This window comes from Cyanistes caeruleus, chromosome 3 (assembly GCF_971803275.1).
Source record: "Cyanistes caeruleus chromosome 3, bCyaCae1.hap1.1, whole genome shotgun sequence".
NCBI classification, from domain to species: Eukaryota; Metazoa; Chordata; class Aves; order Passeriformes; family Paridae; genus Cyanistes; species Cyanistes caeruleus.
This window is the reverse complement of record NC_141703.1, coordinates 81,712,500-81,735,290: the sequence shown is the minus strand read 5'-3', so window position 1 is coordinate 81,735,290 and position 22,791 is coordinate 81,712,500. Positions and strand designations below refer to the sequence as shown.

Sequence of the window (22,791 nt, the reverse complement as noted above, 5' to 3'; positions counted from 1 at the left end):
AATTTTCATGTCCATTAAGGCTCCAGTAAGTCCATGTGTCCTTTTCATAAGATGTGATTTACTTCTTAAACTAGTTTTATTCATTAAACTAGTTTTGAGGAATTCTGATGGAATTGAGAGGAAATGGCTCTTAAGATGTCATTCAGTGAAATTATTTCAGTGTCAAAGTTTGCAAATCTGGTATCATTCATAAAAGCTACAATCAAATGGAGAGCAGACCTCGCATCAGAATTTCTGTACAGTTTGGATTAAAACATAAGTCTTTGCCTATGGCTCCAGGCTTAACAGGTGCCATTTGGAATGATTCATATGGTCTGGTGAGTCATAGATCCTGTTGGTTCCCACTGTAAAAGGCAGTGTGTGCAAGACACCTCTTCAAGAACATAATATTTTTTTTTTCTGCTCCAAATATGCTTTGTTATCTCTTTCTTTTGGCTTAGCTGCCTCCTTAAAGATCTTGGCAGAAAAAGACATGATACAGCTCATACCCTCACAGTGGTTCTTGTTTCCCAGAGAGAGGAGTTTGCCTCTAGAATATCCAGCTCCTCAGAGCATAAAGACCAGTTTACTAGAGGCAGAAATTGTAACTTTAAGGTAGTCAGACAAGGAAAATTGAAAAGGTCACTGAAATTGCTGGCCCATAAAAACAGAGAAGGAGGGTGCTGGGCATGGAGAAGAGCATGGGACATGATCCAATGTTTTCAACAGAGTTCAGGATGAGAAAACCACTGTGCTTCTCTGTGTAGCTCTAACTAAAGAGCAGAAAGCGTAGGATCAGAACAGATCAGAATTGAGAAAAGTGAGAGAAAAGCAATAAATCTAGCCTGAAAATACAGCAGAAGCTAAGCTGGAGAGTGAAGTTACCCCATGGAGTCTTCTTCTTTCTTTCTTCCTTCCTATTTGTAAACCTTTCTTCAGTAGCAAGGCAAAGACTGTCCCATATCATCATTTCCCCTGCTGGGTGCTACCCCCAAAGCCATGTCCCAGAGCGTCCCTGGTGCTGAGCCAGCTTTACTTTCACAGCTCTTCGGCAGCCCCCAGCAGAGCCTTGGCCTCAGGCTGGGTGTGTGGCCTTGGCCTTGCAAAAAGCTGCTGAAAGGCTGAACTTTGGCAACATGTCCTGTATTCTTAGAATTGTGCTTTTTGGTGGACTGTATCAGTTGTCAGGAGGTGTGGGAGCTGTTGTGTAGAATGGTTATTCCACCTGCTTCTGAGGAAGGTTTTCCTCAGACATGTTCACGGCAGATCATCTCTAATGGGATTTTTTCCAATCTTCCTTGTTTTACATTCCCAGTGACTAAAAAGGACTGCTGAAGAACATGGCCCAGCTTTCCTCTCATGATAAAGTGCTTGAGAATACTTAGGTTGATGCGCAGAATTAAGGTAGATAAATAGGGTTCTTTGTATCTTCTCTTAATGCAAACAATGGGAATTCTGTCTGTAACCAGTTGTCATTATTCAGACTTCTGTTTGCTTTTCCAGGCACCAAAAGCTATTATTTTATGATTTCAACAAATAGAAGAATTTAGACAGAACTTGACAACTCTGCTCTATTGTTTGTTCCATGGTAAAAGATTGCCTTTCCTTCAGCTTTTAATTTAGTGTATAAAACTATGTACTTTTTTAGTGACAACTTAAAAAAGAAATGAAAAAAAAAACCAACAAACCCTTTATATTTCCTCCCCAGGGAAAGGATATGTTTTTCCTTTCTTTTCCAATCCAACAAGGTGTTCCAAGTGTTCATGTAACCACAGCACAAACACAAAATAAGGCGGTCTAAAGAAAGAAATGGCTAAATAAAGCAGATTATTCTGTTTGAATGACTAACATACAAATCATATTCACTTCCTAGAAGCCAACCAGACTGCAACAAGTCTGTTCAGAGTGCAATCAAATTTCTACTAATATGGGCCACTCAAATATTTTAGAGGGGATATAACTCATTCAATTTTAGAAGAATTCAATCTATGCCAAAAGTAAATCTGATCTTTCATTTCAATTATGATTCAGTATTAAATGAAGTAGATCACACTTTATTTTGAGTCAATGAGTGCAAAGGCCCAGTAACTACTGTGAGCTATTGTTGCATCTTTTTCTCCATCTCAATTTAGTTTTGACTGTAGTTTTCAACTCTGATCTTCTATTGCAGCACCCCTCTTTGTAAGCTTTTGAACTGCTTTTTGCCAGTTCAAAACATGCAGAAGAGACAGACTTCAGTATAAGCTGCAGGCTCTTCTTATTTCCCTTATGTCAAATTAATTTTGAAGTTAGGCATCAGAAATTGTGCAGTCAAGTTCATTCTGGGCCAGGACATCAGGGCTGTGCAGTCAAGCTCAGAACAGCTACTTTGCTTATTGTATAATACATTCTGAAGAAATCAAGCCCATTTATTATAGAAAAAATCAAATAAACAAACAAAACACCTTTGGTATTTAACTTTCCACCTTTTAACTTTCCATTTTTTAACATATGCACCTTTTTCTGATTTTTTAAATTTTTTTTTACTGATTATTCTTCACATAAATTATGTTAAATTAATTAAAAGCAATCATTTTAATCAGATTTAACAATTTGCAATGAAATCATATGAGGAAAAAATGTCACTGCACACAAGTATTATGAGATATTAAATTAAAATACTGTTTTGAAGGAAGAGGCAAGACAGAGTATTATTATTTTATTCTCTCCAAATTGGTGTTCATTTTGGTCTAATGGTAAAAATTTGATTAAAATATATAAACTAATGGTGCCTTTCATCAAGATTTAATGTTCCTATGTGAATATGCTGTTTTTTAACTAGAAGGTTTGGGAGTTGATTATATTTGCTTTTAAGTAGGGGGAAATGATACCCAGAAATCAAGTTAGCATCTACTCTTCTTGTTCTTTACAAAGTCAGACTAGATTATAAGTAATTTCTAAATTTAATACCTATTATACTACAATTAGTTTGTGCCACTGTTGGTGAATAAAATAACATGCAAACAGAACTCTCCCTCTCTGTTTGGCAGTGGTTATTTGATTTCTTTTCTGCAGATGTGTGTTTTCAAGAGGGTGATCGCTATTTCGGCAACCTAATGTAGTCCAGTCATTTACCTGCTTAATCAGGTTAATCTGGTTTGCCTAGCTTGATTATGAACTAGATAAAAATTGCAGAAGATACAATTTATGTGTTATTTTTCTCTCTGACATTTCTTTTCCTTGCTCCTTTGATTTCAGCCACTCAGGCCTCTAAGTTTTCCCCAAGTGTCTGTCCTCTGCTATATCCTAACAAAAAAGTGATATTAATTTCAGGGAAATTCATTCACTACAATGCATTGTGTTTGTACCTTAGGCAATCGTTTCTTCTAGAACAAGGGTGCTAAGGGCAAAAAGTAGTCAGTGGCTTCTAGTTTTTCTGTGGAGAAGTGAAAAATATTTTTATAACTGCTTCAGTGAAATTCCTGTCTTGCATTCATAGTCATGTATTATTAGGATTGTACATATTAGCTCACATAGACATATTGTTTCTCAGAGGAGGAGAATAAGCATGTGATTTCCTTATTCTTTCATGCATTCTCACCTTTTATCTACAGAGAGATTACTGGGATTTATTAACAATCTTTAAATCTACTGTACTATTAACACGACTTTACAGACCATCACAGTGTTTTCCTATATTGCTTAAGAAAGGCTTGTGTCCTCTCATAGTCTTTGAGCTTAAGCCTGAAATTTTTATTTTTTTTTTCCCCTTGGATCCTTCTAATGCTGACCAGGTGATGTAATCCACATCCATCTCCCCAGCTCAGGAATTCAGGAGTGTTCCTTTTTCATTATCATGTGCTTTTGTGGGACTCTTTCAAGGACTCCACTTATGAAAGGGAAAAGCACATAGATGAAAACTAAACTCTCTCTTAAAGGAAAGGTTACTTGGCTTCAAAGTTGTCTGCTTCAGACACAGAATCAAGGCTGATGTTTCCTTTATGTCATGATATAGGCACTGTTCTTAAATTTAGGGATTCTGCTCACACTTCACAAAACTGTGGCTACAGTGCTCAGTTACTGAGTAATTGTAGTGCTGGTACATCTGTGCTCAATACAATGCAGCATCAAGTGTCATAACACCATCACTGAGAAAAAGTAGGGAACAGCACCTCTTTTTCTGCAGCAGTACCCTAATTTGTGTTCCTTACAGGAAGCTGGTATTCTCAACAGGGGTTGCAAAGTCCTACTTGACATTATCTTCCTCTAGGTATTTTCACTGTTATAGGTTAAAATATGGTATATTTTTATGGGACTGAAAGTTGTGCTTCTCTCCTTTTGTTCTTTTAGAATGCACTTAATTATTGCTGTCTAGGGTGATATATTCCTAGACTGAATTTCAGCAAGTGTTTCCCAGAGGTTTCAGTGTACAACTTTTATGAAAGCTTTTGAACCTTTGGCTCATTTTTTTGAAAGTTTCTACCAGCCATTATAACATCCCAGGGAGATGGGACAACTGAGGACTCCTGTGTTAAATTATGAAGTTGATTATGTTATGTTTGCCCCATGCTCATAATTTCTATATACAGTTAACAGTTCTACAGCATCATGCAGTCTTCTGGATCAGAAGCTGTGGTTTCTCCTGGGCTTTATATAATTGCTATCACAAATTAGTTTTTCCAAGAGTAACAGTCTAAATGTTGTTCACATACTAGTAAAGACTAGATTTTGTCATGCAAATAAGGAAGAATTTTTTTATGACAGTGGTAAGACACTGGCACAGGTTACTCAGAGAGGTGGTGGGCGCTCCATCTCTGGAAACAGTCAAGTCAGGATGGACAGGACTCTGAGCCACATGGGCTAGTTGAAGATGTCCCTGTTTATTGCAGAAGCATTTTAAGGTTCCCTTCCAACCCAAACTATTCTATGACTCTGTGATTCTATGGTAAATCATAATTGTGTTCTCAAAACATCATATTCTCCAAAATTTGATGGAAGACAGTGAGTTAAGATGGTCCAGTTTGTAAACATTATTGGCACAAATAAATGAATTCATGGCAGACTCAATAGCTGTTACTTAAAAAGTTCTATGGAATCAAATTTATTTTTGTAATCCTTAAAAACTTGTTAAAATGTAAATGTAAAAAACCCCTTCTTTTCAATATGTGCTTAGCCATCTTGCAATAGTACTTGGTAAACATAAACACAAATAATTGCTCTAGCTGAGAATTTGGGTCCAGTGTTTTGCTATCTAGTGTTTGCATGTTTGCTTTATATGGCATGGTTCTCTTTCCTCTCCCTGCCCTTTATTTCCTTTCTTTTTCTTTTCTTCAATAATCAGAATTGGATTTCTGTCCTGCTGAGGTTGTTACATATCAAAAGCTTCCTGTTCTTCACTAAAGTATTATGATGTGGAAACCTGTAGAAGTGAGAGGAAAGACAGATAAATACATAAATGAGCAAATACATGCATACAAACATGAATACATAAATAAAAGAAATCTCACATGCTTCAGTACAGCCAGACAGTAATGCTCCCACTGGAAAGCAGGATTCAAGTTACTGGAGCAGTTAATAAATCTGTATGTGAATCCTGTCTCTTCCTTGGGACACTGCTGACAAAACATGTATCACAAACATAAATCCAAAGAGTACTGAAGCTGCTCCTGAGTTTTAGTGGGTGGATTTCCTACATTGTCCTACTCTGTTCCTCTTCCATTTCTTGTGCAGCCAAAAATGATTAAGAAAAGGAAACCATATGGAAAGATGTATGGATGTTGAACAGCCTGAATTGAGGAAGCTGTGTCTGATAGCAACTCCATTGCTGTAGTGTGCAAGATAGAGGATATTTCCAGGCAATAGTTGGAGGGGTTGCATGAGCAGAAAACAGTAGATTATATAGTAGGTGTTTTGCTATAAAAGGTCTGCATTCAGCAGCTTTTTTAGACATGCTGTATGTATCCCTGGGTTTCCTGATGCTACTGACTGGGCCTGCAGAGTTTGAGTGAAGGAGCAGCTTCTTTGTTTGCCGTATTTTCAGTGACCTTCAAGCATCACAGAAAATTTCTTTTGAACTTGATATATTACGTGATATTGCTAGATGAAGAGGTAACCAGAAATGGAAACTCAGTAGAGCAGGAAAATACCAAAAAATAGTGGTCAGAGAATCTGCATGGATAAACACAGTCAAACTATGAGGTGAGGGACACTGGGGCTTATCCTCTTGGCTGGTCACAAGGAGTTTCCTCTCAGCCTTTTTGATTTTGTGCTTTGCTTCTGCATCTGGACATCCATCTGACCTTCACATCCATCGGATATTTACGACAGAAGCCCACTTGTGTCTCCCTGTCCAATGTCAAACTTCTCATACGCGTTGTTGTCTTTGTTCCCGCGCAGGTGAACGGCATTGACCTGCGAGGTGCTACCCATGAGCAGGCTGCGGCTGCGCTCAAAGGAGCGGGGCAGACGGTAACGATCATAGCACAATACCAGCCGGAGGGTAAGTGAGATAACCGCCTGGAAGGCAGCTGGCAAAAGAGAAGTGCTCTGGAGCCACTCATTTAACAGGATGAGGCTGTTGTAGATAGCAAGTTTCCCAGCTATCATCAGCAGTCATCTGGAGTGAAAATAAAAGTGACAGTTTTGTCCCAAGGAAATGGCTGTATTTTTGTACAGACTTGGCTTTTAGAAGCGTTTGATGCAACTAACTGTAAGAGTGCTCTTCAAGTGTGCATATAATAACACAGTAATCAAAACTTAGTTAATCATTCTTGGTAGTGTTCGTTTTATGTTCTTTTCCAGTCTCTTCCTGGAAATAGGTAGTGCAAAGATAGGTTAAGAGTGAACAGAAATTCCAGGAAGATCTGACATTGCTTCAAACAGTCAGAAATACACAAGGATAAATGCCTCCTGCAGAATGTGTAGAGCTTTCCGCTATTGCTTTTGGATGATAGCATCCTTGTACCTTCAGGGCAATTAGGCCTGGATAACAACTACTTATTAGAGAAAATGACAGCTTTCTAAATAAAAGCATGAGCAGGAAATTCAGAAATATGTAAGACATTTAAGGTGGGATGTATCTCATTCACATTTTGCTGTCTAATATTTAGTTTTCTAGAGGTTAAGCTAGTTTCAGTGGGCAGAAGTAGGCACTGACTGATTTGGAGTCCATAATTAAAGGGCAGAACTCCTTGTTGTCCATGTGCAGTGACCCAAATGACTATGTGAGGTTCTCAAGGAATTTGTGAGAGGAGTGTTTCTGATTGGAAATCAAGGTGGTTTCCCTCTTCAGGAGTTGTTACTTAAAAGTCTTTTCCGGATTAATTCAGCAAGTATAAGTGTCTGTGAGGACTTGCTGGCACCGTTGTCATTTTTCAGGAAGCACTTCTAGCTCAATTCAGAATTTGATTCTGCCTGATTGTGCCCAGCCTAGGAGATATGTAGGTCTCATAGGTGAAACAACAGCTCTAATAACATGCTCAGTCAGGTTCTTTTAGGGAAGATGAATTAGTTCTTCCAGAGTTTATCCAATATGGTACTTTCCTTCATTTCTCTAGATCCTGATGACAGCACTCAAGGAGAAAAACAGCTTCTATTTTAGTGAAATGTACAGTTGTGCTTCAGATCTGAAATCAAGTATCCATTTATTAGTTTATCTGTACGTGAGTCACCAAACAGAATAAATTAGGCCATAGTAAGAAATGGGCAGATGAGAGCAAATGAAATTGAAAGTATCTATCTTTAGTTAAATAAATGGAACATATTAATATAAAAATGCATGAGTAATAATCAGCATTATTTCAAAGAAGTATTGAAAAGCAATTCCATTACAGATAGAGGTCTGCACTGGGTTCTGAATGAAACCATGTTCATATTAGTTCCAGCAATCTTGTTTGCTGTCTGGTGATTTTATACTGCAATTATCACCATGGTGTCTGGGTACTTGTAGCAATCAGTGACATGTCACAGTTGTTCTGTGCCGCTGTTAATACACAAAAAATACATCACTTGACAGCTTTTTCCTATTAGAATTGAACTTTTAGTTGGCATACATGTACCCTACATTTTAGAAGCTCTGTCCTGTGTTAAATTCAGTTTTGGTGAACATACAATTCAGATGATGCTGATTAAATCCATCAGGTATTATACTGGACATTTATTCCATTTTTCCTATGTCATTGCTCCATTCACCAAAAACCCTGTTGAGGGCAGACTAGTCCCAACGTCATCACTTCTTGTCAGTGAAGCAAAGCCAGTTTTCTGTTTCAGCCAAATAGCTCAAAACACACCACAGAGAGTGAAGCTTGTGAAGGACAGGGCCCAAAAGTTTGTCTTTTTATAGTAAATGGTTGAATCTTTAAAGGTAGTGAGGGTACTCTGTAGTTGTCCAGCGTGAGTTATGTTACAACTGAAATATTTAACTTTAGTCTGAGATTCTGGTTAATGCAAACTGCATAAAGCAGATGTAAAATGAAAAAATTGTTTCCTGAGAAATCCCTTACACCAAAGAAAGATGAAAAAAAAAATTAAAGAGTTAAGTAACCTTCACAGAGAATTATTTTAATATTTAGGTTACACAAAAACATACTTTATATGAGACTAAACACTAATTTAATTCTAAAGTTATTGCAGAACTCTTTTTATCCTTTATTTGAAATTTATACCAAATTTCTTATTTGCTGTATCTTATCTTTTTGCATGTATTGGAACACAGTCATAGAATAGTCTTAAAACTGTACAACTGTGCTTCCCTCAGGGGCTTCTCACTTTTAATGCTTCCAAATCTAGTAAAGTTCATAAGCTAAGTTGCCTGGTAGCTTGCTTCTTCCATTTTCACACTGGAAGTTCTGAGTTGTTACTACAACTTCAGGTTTTTCTGGGGAGATCCAAGAATAGCCACTACAAATGTTAACCAGTACCTTTTTTAAATCTCTTCAGATTATTAAGACATTTGATGTCATTGCAAAAAAAACCAAAAACAAAACAACAACAAAAAAAATTCAATGAATCCTTCAGCTATAGCTATTGATATTTCAGGTATTGAGTGATGATGATATAAGTACCATCAATACTGTAAGCACACTGATGATTAGCAATTAAAATTTTGAGTAGAAAAAGCTTACTTTTATGCAGTAATGGAAAGCTTCCAGTATGCTTATCTTGGTATTTTCTCAACAAATAAATAATATGCTATGCTGTGGGAAGAAAATTAGGTGAATTCTATAGAAACAGCTTTCAAAGTTTAAATGCCTCTTTCTTTGTTTCAAACAGAATCCCATTCAAAGCCTCATATGAACTTCCTTCACACTAATGTGTAGAGACTTGGCAACAAATCTCATAAGAATCGTAACTCCTACCAAAAAAAAACCCCTAGTGCTTGCCATCAATTTGAGTAGCTTTTCCCATCAATATTGTGGTGGCTTTTTTGTCATCTTGTTGGGAATGCACAAATGCAGAGATGAGCTCAGACAAAACAGAGCAGCATCACAACATTTTTTTGAATGCGGTCAGGGCTGAGGTTGGTGATGGTGCCCAGCTGAAGCACACTGCTCATCCCTCAGATGAAAGTGGTCTTAGTGAAAATGCTGTAAAAAGAGCACAGATACTGTGAATAAAGGGAGAATAGAAGAGACAAATAGTGATTTTCTGCAAAGTTGTTTAATGGAAATAAAAGGGATAGTATAAATGAAGAACCGATTCATCAGTTTTGCTCTTCATTCCCTTTTTTCCTTATTTACACTCGCCACCTTTATTTCCCTCTTCTCTCTGAGAAACAGAAGAGGCAAAGTGCTACGAAAATCCAAACAGAAATGTAAATACCTTGAGCAAAATTATGGAGAGATTATTAAGAGCAAGAGGAAAACACATCACAGAAGTTAAAAAAAAATCTAAGCTCAGCAGTAGAAGTACATATTTAGGAACAGCAGCCATAACCCTGGGCTTTTTGAGTGATTCCTTACTTTTATTTAAAAAACTGAAAATAACCTGTGTACTGTATGTTATGTACACATGCATTGTGTAAATGGAGGACAATTAATGGTTAAGTATCATGATCTCTTAATAATCATTGTGGATGTAGTTCATATGGAAGTTGATGTATTCAGTCCACACTAATTAGTCCCTGCAGGCTTCAGAAAGATAACCTTTCATAGACTTGTGAAATTCACATCTTCTGCACGTGGTTGATACGAAATTAAAGATAATTTAAGGATGAAAAGCTTCTTAGAAAAAAATCAGAAGACGAACCATCTCTTGTATTTGGCTTTGCATTCCAATTTTCAATCATCAGAAACATTTTAACTTTCCTCAGAGCTTAACAACTCTCTTTTAAAATATTGCAAAGATGTGAAGTAAAGAAAAAAAACAACCTGAGCTTGAAAAATAATTTTAGGATGTAACAGTGTGTCCCTATTAAACAATTAAGTAGAAATTAAAATTGAATATATACCACACAGGGAAACACATTTTACATTTCTAGGTTTTTCTTCAGGACATGTTTTGTTGTTTAATGGCAAAAATTGCAAGTATAGCCCAGTATGGAATGAGTTAAGAATAAAAAGCATTTTTTCAGTTAAGCTAAAATATGTTAAGAAAAGAGAGCTTTGGTTGAAATAGTGACAATTTTTCCTGAAAGACACAGCTTGGGGGTGGTTACAGACAGAGTACTAGTCTCCTAATAAAGCTGTTGAAAAGCTTTATTGCACGTTTTATTCTCAAAAGCTCATGTTCCTTTCCCCCACCCCAGCAGTGTGAAAAGGTGAAGTGTAGCCTTAAGCTTTGTGCAGAACACTCCTGTGTCAGTGGTCTGGGAGCTGAGCTGTGCTGCATTGCAGTACCTCTGCAGCTACTGCCTCACAACAGCCCCTGGAAGAGTGTTCAAGCAATTGGAAGTTCCATGTGCTTTCAATCTTTCAAGCGAGATTTTTAACCAGCTCCCTCGCCAGCTCGCACACGGGGAAAGTGGTCATTGATTACATTTGATTAGAGCAGCTGACACTGGAGAGGTTAAAAAGTTGTTAAAGAATTTGTGTTTTGTCTCTTTCTGAGGGAGCTGCTGCTTGGTGCCTGTTGTGAGGTGAGTAGCTGAGCTTTACATAGAGTGTGAGAGGGAGAGGCACTGTGATAGGCAGTGTCTGTCTTTGCAGGCAATAGCTAAGGAAATTTTTGAAGAAATGTACTTAAGCAACTCCTGGAAACTCTGATACCAAATTCAGTTTTTTATTCTTTTGCTCCTAATTCTGGGAGGTTCCATAGAATGTTAGAATAGGCCTAACTTTTGTAAACAGCCCCAGATTTTATTTTAAAATACCCCTTGTCTTACATGTTTGCCTGAGCCGCAGATGCTAAGATTTGCTTTTTTGAAAATATTAGATGAAAAATCCAGGAGTCACTTCTGGAGGACTCTGAAGTGATGGATACTTTTTAGCAATTTCCCCTTTTTTTATCCCCTGCTCCTGCCTCAGAGTACAAACATTTGTCTCCTCTTTTGGTACAACAATCACATGGATTCCTGATTCAGACCTTTAACCTTTCCAGCTGCTGTGGGAATTAGGTAAAAATGAAAGAAAAAGAAAATAATTGTATTTGGTCATCTTTGTCTAGGTTACTTCTATACTTTGAAATGTGACTAGCTCTTTCCCCAGCTGTTAGAAAGGAATGTAGCTTAAGTACTTGGATAAAGTTGCATTACAGCAGTTGGCTTTCATCTGGAAGCCACCATATCCAGTTGCCAAAGAATGCAAGATATTAGAGTTACATTTCATGCATGTGCATTAAACAGAACATAATCTTGGAATGGCCAAGCTGGATCTGACCAAAGCCCATTTGCTGAGGATCCAGTTTCCAACAGTGGCCAGCAGCTTAGAGAGAGGAAAAGAAAAAGACATAGCAAGCACATAGTGATACTTGCCCTGAGTGCTGTCCTTCTCACCAGGGAGGGTGAAAAATCTTCTCCTTGTCCTCAAGTAGAAAACACCATCACTATGAAGGTGAATAAAAATGAAAGAAAGTTTGGAGGTGTGTTTCATGGTGTGTCCTGCTGAAGCTCAGTGAGTGAATTTTGTTGAGAAGCTTGGTCCATTCTTTTAAGTTAGGAAAATGGAGATAGAATGAAAAATATAAAAAAAAAACCTCAACATTATGATATTATATTTTCTCCTTGTATTTGAGCCTTTTCTTTTTACTTGACACCACAAGAGAAGAAGCATTGTTCCAAAACTAGAGAAATTTTAATTTCAAATCTCAATTTATTCATAATAGTTGATAGTGCACCAGAGTTCTCCTACCTAAGAGACTTTCACATAGCAATATTAAAGGCTGCATTTCCCCCCACCCCTCTTTTTACAGTGTCATCTCCAAATCTACCATTCTCTTACTTACCCATAGAGGCTTTTTTTACTATGTTGAAGAATAGTAAATCGTTTTCTCTAGCTGATTTAATGGCAGGCCTGTGTCTCCCTTACTTGTCGGTGAAGTGCCCATTGAAGAGAGGTTATCCAGGTCATAGAACAATTTCAGTTGAAAGGGACCTTTAAAGGCCAGCTAATTCCAAACCTCCACCCATGAGCAGGGACATCTTCAACTAGATCAGTTGCTCAGAGCCCCATCCAATCTGGCCTTGAATGTTTCCAGGGATGGCATGACAGATGATGCTGTCAAAACTAACTCTCCCTTCTTGTAGTTTTAACATGTTTTGCTTCAAAAAAAGTGCCAGAATTCACTAAGCAAGAAATTGCCTCTTTGTTGAAGAGATTTCTGTGTTAGTGAAGATGTTTAACAAGGTTGTGTGGCTGCAATATGCAGCACACCAAATGGTATTTGTTGTGTTCAAAACTAATCCTTGAGTGCTCCAGGCTATGTCAGCAGTTAATGTACAGGGTTAAATGTTGGGATTTCTATTTTCTGCCTTGCTTTTGATCTAATAAAGACAATTTTCGTACCCTTTGGACAAATGCACAAGTGCTAATATAGTATTCACTTGTCTGGCCATGCAAGACCTTTGCCTTAGGTTTAGTTTTTGTGTCTCTATTTGCTGCATATTATTTAGAATATACTGCCTTTATTTTTATATTGTTGGAGAAAAGCCTTTAAATTTATTATTTCATTGCATGTTTCACATTATCTTTACTTCAAGTAAAAACCCCTAAAGCATATTTAAAATGGAAAGAGTGGCTAAAAAAATCTCTCTGATTAACTTTCAAATTCTTTTCTCATCTCACTACATTTCCTATGTTTGCCTAAGCTGTCCTCACCGCAGCTTCCACTCTAGTGCAAATTAACTCCAGTCCCTGAGTGACTCTGTCTGTGTTCATGGATGTTGCCCCAGCAGTGACAGATATTTCTGGAGTTCATCAGATGCCACTGCTGAAGCGCCAGGGGTTACAAATGTTCATGTAAAGTCAAGCTTTAGTAGGCTTCCCATAAGACACAAAAGACATTTTAATTTCTCTGTTCAATTTAAAGATCACTTTCCTAGTAGAGTTACATAGTGAAACCTGTACAACATTGAATATTTTATAAAAAGAATAATTTTAATTTTTTTCTTTTATTTTTTTTTGTCTTTGTCTAAAATAGTCAGCACTTACCATGCATCTATGCATGAAACAAGTTATGGATATATTTTCTTAATGTTTTTTCTGCAGATTTGCTTGTGTTTAATGTAGTCATCCTTGTCTGCTAGAGTGTATTTGCTGTTTCCTTCCAGACTCCTGAGCTTTCTCAATTCCCATTTTCATGAATGTTTCATTTTAAGTACTTAGTTTTTCATTCAGCCATATTTAACTCTGTTTCTGTCAACAGGCTTTAAATTTCCTTGAATAGTACATTCTGCGTTGAAGAATATACAGTTGTCAATGTTGTGCAGGGAAAGTGTGATTTCCTTTTAAAACCCACCTTTTCTTCTCATTTTAAATATGAAGACATGAACTTATGTGGCTGGGAGTTTTCTGTAGTCCTTTAAGCTGCATTAGTAGTGCAGGTCTTGCTTAGTTTTTTGTTGCTCTAACACAGCCTCCTGTGCTTAGTCATATTTATGTACACATGGAAAAAGTGTGTCTGTTAATACCTCATGCTGGAGATTACGAATTAATTTCCTTTGACAATTTATTCATTTAAGTTCAGTATTTTCCACTTTTTACTGTTTTGCCAAGGTAGTCCTTGATAAGTCTGGTTGGGAATGCAAATAAAGAGTTGGTTTTCTTTTTGCAACAGGACTAACATTTGCAGCTGCTCATTTAACTGGCAAATATGGGCTACAGATGGTTCCAAATTTCCTTCCCTGTCTTAGAGTTCAATATAACTGGTTTTGCCCTTACCGGACAGTTTTTTCAGAAAACAAGAACTTCTTTCAGTGACAATGACATGCATGGATATGTCCTGGCCTTTTAGAAGGGGGTATGCTGCTAAGTGAGCAGAGAGGTGCCCAAGGATAATTCACTATAGAACCAGAATAAGGTTGACATTATTTCTGAACCCATTCCAGTGTTTCTTTTCTCAATTGCTTTCTTCTTTACATTTTTATTGTGATTTTCATCTGGAAAAAAATGCATTTCATGCCAAAGATGTTTTGTGTTTACTTTCAATTTTTACTTTTAAAGCGGTAAGTCTTGCCAACATTTTTTCTATTTTAATTCTTTTACAGCGACATCCTTTCATATATCATGTGAACTGAGATGCTCCTATATATTGTTATCTATTTACTTTAAAATATGTTCTCTTTTCCTTCTTATTGATGTTTGCACTTTGCAAAGACGTGGTTTATATCTTTGTTGTTTTGCTTTTTAGTTACCTTCAGTGTCAGATATTTTTTTCTTCTTTTCATACAGTTTATGTAAGTCTGTCCCATCCTATTGGCACTGCCTCTCTTAGTCTTCTTAGTAACTAAAAAACTTCAGCTTTAGAGGCTGTTACAAAACAAACTGGCCCTGAGTGATTGGGCTATAAAAGATGCTGAAGACTCTTCACGAAAATACTCTTTCATCCAAACAGTTTAACACGTTTTAGTATATAAGAATTCAAAAACTCACTAGAAACCCGTTTATCTTCTGCCTTCGGGTGAATTATTTCATGTAGAGACATGACCGAAACTACAAAGCACTTCATTAACTGGCTGACATTCCACAATGTAGTCAATATTACCAATGCTCATGTGCTTAAAATAATAATAAAATGTAGGTTCTTTGCAATCCTTGTGTGTCCAGCTTATGTCCCTAGAAAATATGAATACTAAAATTTAACCTTTCCTTGAAGTAATTTATGTGAAAACACTGAGCAAGTAAAATGTTTCAGTTTGAAAATAAAGTCTATTCTCCTGGTGTTTCCTGCAGAACTTCTCTTGAATATATTGAAAAGAAGAAAATGAAGTAGTTTTGCTTTTGACTCTATCCTGCACGTTCAAGGTGCATTTGTGTCAGTGTTTAGTTGGAAAGAGACAAATCGAAGAGAGAGTTCCTGCTGTCAGTTTTTCTGCTTGCAAAACACTGGCAAGTGAGAGAGTGGTGAGGCATTGGCACAGGTTGTCAAGAGACTTTATGGATGCCTCATCACTGGAAGTGTTCAAAGCCAGGTTAGATGGGACTTGGAGCATCCTGGTCTCCTGGAAATATGTCCCTGCCCATGGCAGGGGGTTGGAACTGGATGATCTTTAAGGTGCCTTTGAACCAAAACCGTTCTGTGGTTCTGTGACTGATTCTATGATACAAAGGGATGAAGTTTTCCCAGAGGATGCAGAGATTATCGCCTGCTTCTGAAGATCTCATGCTGAGGAGGAATAGCAAGTCTGATATAAAGTGACAACCGTTATGCTGGCATTGATAAATATCACAGGAGACAACAGCATATCAGGGATTTTCTTGGCCCAGTGCTGTGGCTGCTGTCAGCACAAAATTCTCAGTGTGTGTTAAGGACAGTCTTTCATTATTTGTATTTTTAAAGTTTACAGATCTTGACACACACAGGGATTTGCTTTTAATTATAATATAGAGCTAGGCAAAAACAAACAAAAAGAGTAATATTTTCTTCAAACAAGGCCATTGGCTAAGCTGCTTGTCGAAGGTCTCTTTGTCAAGATGTAATTCGCTCTGAGGTCATTCAGCCTTTGTTGATGAGGTGAGTATCATCTCACCAGCTGTAGAGGAATATCTGTGACTAACTTAGGCTTGATGGACAAAGGCAAGAATGAATAGAGAGCCCTCTTCTGGTGTTCCTGCAAGGCAGCTACTGGAAAGTGCTGTGCAGACATCAAACTGCTCCCCCCAGCTCAACAGCCACTAATGAAGCCAGAAAGAAACTCACTGAGGTCTCTGCCTTTGGTTTATTGCTAGCCAGGAGTTTCTCTCAGGAATAATTCTCGAGGCAAGTTAGCAAAGTCGTTATTTTGATGGAGGGAGAGAAAAATGGGAAAAATCACCAACAACTTAAATTTGTGATTCCAGTAGAAAAATAACAAAGTTCAGAGTTTCAAGGCAAGATAGGAAATTGCAAGATAATAAATTCTAGATAATTGGTTAGTTAATTTGCATTTATTCGCTATGGGTGAAAATGACAGCAGCCTGTGAGAAATGAAACATAAAGTGTGCACTTTTAAATTGAGAGGGACAAAGTGGTAGAGGGAAGATCTAGTCAGATCTACTCCTATTTGCTGCACTTGCATGCACAGCAGTTTTAAGGATTTCACTTATAGCAGCGAGTAGTTACTCTGCTCCATGTGCCTTCCTGGATCTGATCTCTGCCTGCTGAGAGTGGTAATACATGGGGTCTAAAATGAAAATAAAAATACTGATTCGAAGTGCATTTGATGTTTAGGTGACCATGGCATTATTAAGAACAGAAATTCAGATGAATAGACTTCTGTGCACACTCACACACAGATGTAAACACACACATGCAGCCATTGGAAACTGAAATCTGGGATCCACAGGGACAGATTTTAAGAGCTGAAAAGGGTATCTGCAGGAGATCTCATCACAACTATCATATTCTGCACGTTCTGAGATGCTAGTTGCTTGTGATGGGTAAGTAATAAGGTGCTACACATCACACACTAAGCTGTGTCTGGGATAAAACTGTTTTTCAACAAGTCAACTCAGTGCCTCTGAAAATCTTTGCTACTGAGCTACTTCTGCAATTAATTCCCCTTTTTTCGATTATCTTGATCTACATCACTCTTTCTTACATTACTTGCCTTTTTGTGGCTGTTAAGATGGCAGCTGACAAGAGAAATAAGAATCAAATTTAGACTTCGTTGTCAATCTCAATACTTCATTATAGACTCATTGAAAATACTTAATTAACTGCAGAGTCACTGAAATAATGCCGTACGTCATGTCAGCTTCAAAAAAATACCCCTCTTTTCAATATTAATTTTGAGTAGGAAAACCTTTGCATGACAGGAAAATGCCCTGAAGATACACTATCTCTGATTTTACCCTCTCTCACCTATATGGGTTACTGTATAATGGCTGAATTAGAAATTTAAGTGAATGCTGAAGTAAATTGAATTTTTTTAATTAAATATTAACTACAGTTGAGTGTGAAGAAGTCCTTAAAGATATAACTTCATTTATCTACAAAGGCAAAATTTCCATTAATTTTAACCTGACAATCCATCTTCTTCTAAAAGCTCTAATATCTTGAATAGGAATTAACTTTATCCCCTGGTTTCAGGGTGGAAGATGGTTTCAGCAATATTATAGTCAGTGTTTTCTAAGCCATGAACTCAAACTAAATAGAAGTATCCTGATATGAATTATGTGGCTCATCCTTTCTCATAAAATTCAGTTTAATTATATTTTGTGGCATATACATGGACATAGAGGTCTGGCATAAATCGCCTTTCAGTAAAGTTTGTTATCAGACATCTTGAAGGACTTTCTCATGACATTCTAATTCCCTTTGCAGTTTTCAAGGAAAACATGTGAGACTAACCCAAGCAATAATTACTTTTGGCACTTAAAATAATTATTTTATCACTTCATTTAATAAGAACATTTGCTTTAAAATGTTTTGCAGCTTAGAATTATGCAGAAAATTCAAGTTTTACAAACTTTTAAGAAAATTTCTGAATACTGAGTTTAATTACTGCTTCAGTGCTGTTTGGTGCCTAAATACACAAAAAAATGTGTAACACACGTGTTATGATCAGGTTACTTTAGTTTCAGATTAATGCAATGTATTATTGTATGCCTCCTATACAAGAATTTTTTCATTTTCTTGGAGAGAGACTCAGATTAGTGGGGATTTTGCTGGCTTGCAGGGACAGACATTTGGCAACAGGGAGTGAGTGTGAAATGGGGACGGGGAGAGAGATGGAAAACCCTCATACTTTGGTGTTCTGTCATTTCATTTGTGAAGCGAGTGCTAGAAATTTTTTGTACAGTTGGGCACTTCAGTGGTGATTGTAGGAGGGGTTTTTACGTGTGTGTATGTCCATACTTTTCAGTGTTTCTCTTTTAAACCTCCCATTGTCTTGCACATGTGTAGGTGTGTATTTGTGCAGAATTTTGTGTGGTGCTCCCCACCTACTTAACAATTCAAGCAGCCTCTAATGTAAATTATGAAAGCAACGTCTGAATCAGAATAATCTGTCTACATGGCTTGGAGAGTAATATACAGCCAGTCCAGCCTGTGTCCCAAGAGTAATGTACCTGCATTATTTTTCTTCTTTTCAATTATATGCCCTGCATCTGTGAAAAATTATCTGAAATTTGCATCTGTCTTAGAAATTCATCTTCTTCTTAAAGGAAGACTACTCAGAGTAAAGTATTTTCTTTATGATGGGTTGCTAGTTGCTTTTTAGACTGAAAAAGGTTTAGGTTAGATGATGATAGGGGAAAAAAAAAAAATCTGTACTCAGTGGGTGGTAAGGCACTGGGCATGTTGCCCAGAGAAGCTATAGGTGCTTCATCCCTGCAAGTGTTTAAGGCCAGGTTGGATGGGGCTTTGAGCAGCCTGTTCTGATGAAATTTGTCCCTGCCCATGGCAGGAAGGTTGGAAACAGAAGATCTTTAAAGTCCCTTCCAACCCAAGACATTCCATTATTCTAATCCTTCGAAGTATTGAGTACGAGGAAATAGTTCATGTTATCATTCTTGACTGGATTCGGCAACAATGTAAATTCTGCAGTCTGTGTTTGCAAAAATTCAAAAGCAGGGTGTACTGAACAGGCCCACAGGGATAGCAGAGATTCTGACAGGCAGTGGGTACTTACTCTGTCTTTAAATTTGAATAATTCTCTTCTTATTATATTGTTGAACAGTTCAGCCACTTTTAAGGATCAGAAAAATAAGACAGTAATTATGTTTTGAAAGTAATGAGAGAGCAATGTGAGTGGTGTTAGTTATTGGACAGAAACTTTTAAGTTTCAATGGTAGGAGTCAGACCTGCATTGGAATAAAGAATTCTTAAATTAATGCCATTACTCAAAAACTTTAAACATTTAGGATGGTCATAAAATAACCCAAGAAGAGGAGAAATATCTGCAGCATGATGGAAATAACTGCTGCAAAGCAAAATGCTGACTATCTTGAGTGCAGTAACTGCCATAGTCTGTCTTGTCTGTGTGTTCCCCATAAATATTTCATTTCAGATAAAATTGCATCCATTATGTCTGAGAAGTGACTTAGATGAGTTTAATGTAATGGGAATGAAGCATCATTGGTTCTAGAATAAAGGAACTCAGTCCAGCATATGAGCAGGGGCAAGCCTGGCTGGATCCAGGGCCTTCACCTCTGAGGTATTTTCAGAGAAGTCAGAAGTGTGGTCATCTGTTTTCTGCTTGAATCCTTTTATAATGGAAACTCAAGGGGTTTTACTAAATGGACTTTTTCTCAAAGCCATCTGGTCCCCGTAGAAATTTTTATCTGCCAAATGAAACATCTCACTTCAAAACCATAGGATTTCAGAAAAAGTCCAAGTTATTTCCACTTGAAAGTGCTTTTGTGTTATCTTATGTGTTATAAAGTTGGGATATCTCATATTGACACTTTCTGATTGTGGTCACTTTTCTTAAAAAAAGAAAACCTGTAAACACAAGCCCCATAAGATGCTTCATTCCTTGGCCTTTAGAGGGGAACAGAAGTGTAGGAGCACAACAGAACTGTTTTCCAACTGCCAATACTTTCAGCTGACTGTCAGAAATACAATCATTTTAGGAGAAGTTAGGGAGAGAAATCAATTCTGGTAAATGTGCCCTTTTGAAAAAGGGATACAGATTACCCCCATCAGGAAATAAGTTGAGTTTATGCTTTTTAAGTTGCATTGCATTTCTAGATGTGCTTCTGTTGGAGATTCTTCTGTGATGTTTCAAAATAAGTCTGTAGGTGCCATAGAGAGGCATGGGAAAATCTGAAGGTGCTGAGAAAAAAAAAGATAAATAAAGGTAGAGGTAAATATTATATATATGTATTTATACTCCCTTCCACCTAGATTCAGGTGACTTAAAGCCAATGTGCCTGCTAGTGTGCCTACTAATTCTATATATTATAGTATATATAAAAATTTTATAAGTATACTGTATATGGTATAAAATTTCTATAAATATAAAAACACAATTATGTTTAATATCCTCTCTTTGGCAATGCCAATAAACTCAGTAGGAAAGGCTTGACAGAAGAAGGCTTTAGGCTGTCAAATCTGTGTCCAAACGCAGTAACCAAATGGTTGATATTTCTCTTCTGTGTGAATGAAGGTCTAGATGTGATACTGTGCTGTCTGTTGAGTCTTGTGGTAGGAGACTGAAAGAAAACATCTACAGAAAAGTCAGTATTTACCACTGGTGTTATTGCTGTGCCTCTTAGAATAGAGTTTTAACTGCTGTGAAGAAATTGGAGGGAATTGCATTGTCACATGGGTAGTTTCCCCCTGACAGTCTAGTTGCAGTCTCCCATTCTTGTTTTTAGGAGAGATTTTGCCTTTGAAATCTCTCAGTGTATTTATCGCTTCACCAAGAAAGGCTGAACAAGAGCACAACATATTTCTCAGCTTCCTTTACCACTTCCAAGGGATGCTATATGTTGTCTCCTTTAGCCTTTCTAGATCTGGAAAACAACAAGGTGAGAGCTGTTAATACTGAGACTTTAACAGCTTTCATTGAGTCACAAGTGGTTCAGTTCACAAAGTTGTCCTAGTAATTTTTTTTAAGAAAACATTACTACTAATGGAATTGAAAACAATGACTGCTGATTGCTGTTTGTACTTATACTGCATTGTCTCCTAAGTCTCTTTACATTGTTGCTAAGTTTGAAACCCGAGTCATATTTAAATTGCTTACATCAGGATAGTAAATAAAATGACAATTACTGAGCAATCTGCTTTCTAACATATTTAAGTGATTTATGGCTGCAGTAGACAATGTATTAAAATCCTGCATGTGAAATTAAAAATATAATGGCTGGGAAACTACATATGAGCTCAAAGGAAGGTATGAAACGTCCAAATAATTAATGGCTACCAGCAAGGAAGTTGTAGGTAGCGTTAAAAAATAAAAAGATAGGTAAATATATTCAAAAAGAAAATAGGATTTAGGTTGTTTTATAGTTTCATATTCAAACTCTGTACAGGAAAAAATGCAGTGTTTAATTTTCTATTCCTATTTCCAGAGAAAATGGGAGCATCACCAGTTTTAAAGTTGACCTCAGTGAAACACTAACACGAATGACGAATTTTCCACTGGGCTGTGGAAACAAGGGGACTTGGAGCATGGAGCAGGCAGTGGACTGGGACTGCAGAGGGCAAGGGCTGCAAAACCCCTTTGCCTGTTCTGCTTGTTCCAGAGCCTTGGAAAGCCATGCAGGCAACTGCCTCTAGCTTTGTAGAAGGGATCAGTGTCCCTCAGCTGCGGGTTGGAGGGGCAGTCCTGGCTCTCTGAGGCTCTCCCTTCCTTCTCCATCCCTGCTCTCCCCTTCTCTCCTTCCCCCTCCTTTTCATTGCAGAAATGGCCTGGGCTTTTATCCCTGGGCAGAAAAGATCACTTTTTCCTGCACTTCAGAGGAATCTGGAGCTTTGTCACCAAGACATGAGTCACTACTCTTCCAATGTGATTATCATAAAGGAGAGTTCTGTGAGAGGTTTTTTCCAAGCCCACAGAGGTGCTTTCACATCTTTTCCTTGTTTCCCCACAGATTTTCACTCTCAGTTCATGGTCTGTTGTGACAATGACAGCAGAAGAGGGCCTCTTGACCTCGCGATTAAAGCATAAGATTGACAACCAGGCATCGTGGGTTCTCCTTAACTCTACCACTTGCATTTGCATTGCTTATCAAGGTTTTGGGTTGTTTTTTTTTTTTTACCTTTTTCCTTTAGGTTATTCTGCTGTTATGGTATTGCAGATCACTTTGGTCCTTTATAATGGCATTGTGTGTAAAACAAGGTGTGATGTCGCAAGGAATAATGGAGCATGATTATAAGATCATTGTGAAATTTGATGAGAAGCCTGTTCAGCACTTCCCATTCACCAAAGCATCCCTGCTGAGCTCACTGGGTCTTGAAGCCAAGGGGTCTTCTAGTGAGTAATGTGCTAAAACAGGCTTTTTCACTGTGGTTTAATCCTAAAATACATTTTGTGACTTCAGTGGAAGCTGTGCATGTCCAATGATTGTTGTATCAGTCTGTTTTCATTTGTAAAGTACTCGGAGGTCTGCTGGGCAGCCAGGCTTTTATTTGATCTTTAGTATGCACTACATGAGTGAGCTGATTTTTAGCTTGTCTTTGAGCATAAATAATGGTTGTGAGCACCATGGTTGGCAATGTATTTTGGGGACAAGAGTCCTGCATTAAGTACAAGAATAATTCATGATTTTAAGTGGTTTCATTATGTTCATGCATTCAGTTAATTGTGTG

The 22,791-nt window shown here is 37.4% G+C and overlaps 1 protein-coding gene across 39 annotated transcripts in view; it reads left to right on the top strand.

Annotated features, from left to right (window-relative positions):
• DLG2 (discs large MAGUK scaffold protein 2) overlaps nt 1-22,791 on the top strand; it is a 986,702-nt gene that overhangs the window by 784,754 nt on the left and 179,157 nt on the right. For all 39 annotated transcript variants that reach the window (XM_086882226.1, XM_086882222.1, XM_086882228.1 and 36 more), the window contains one exon: nt 6,355-6,457. In XM_086882226.1, coding sequence (XP_086738352.1) covers nt 6,355-6,457 — 103 coding nt within the window. The remainder of the gene's footprint in view (nt 1-6,354; nt 6,458-22,791) is intronic.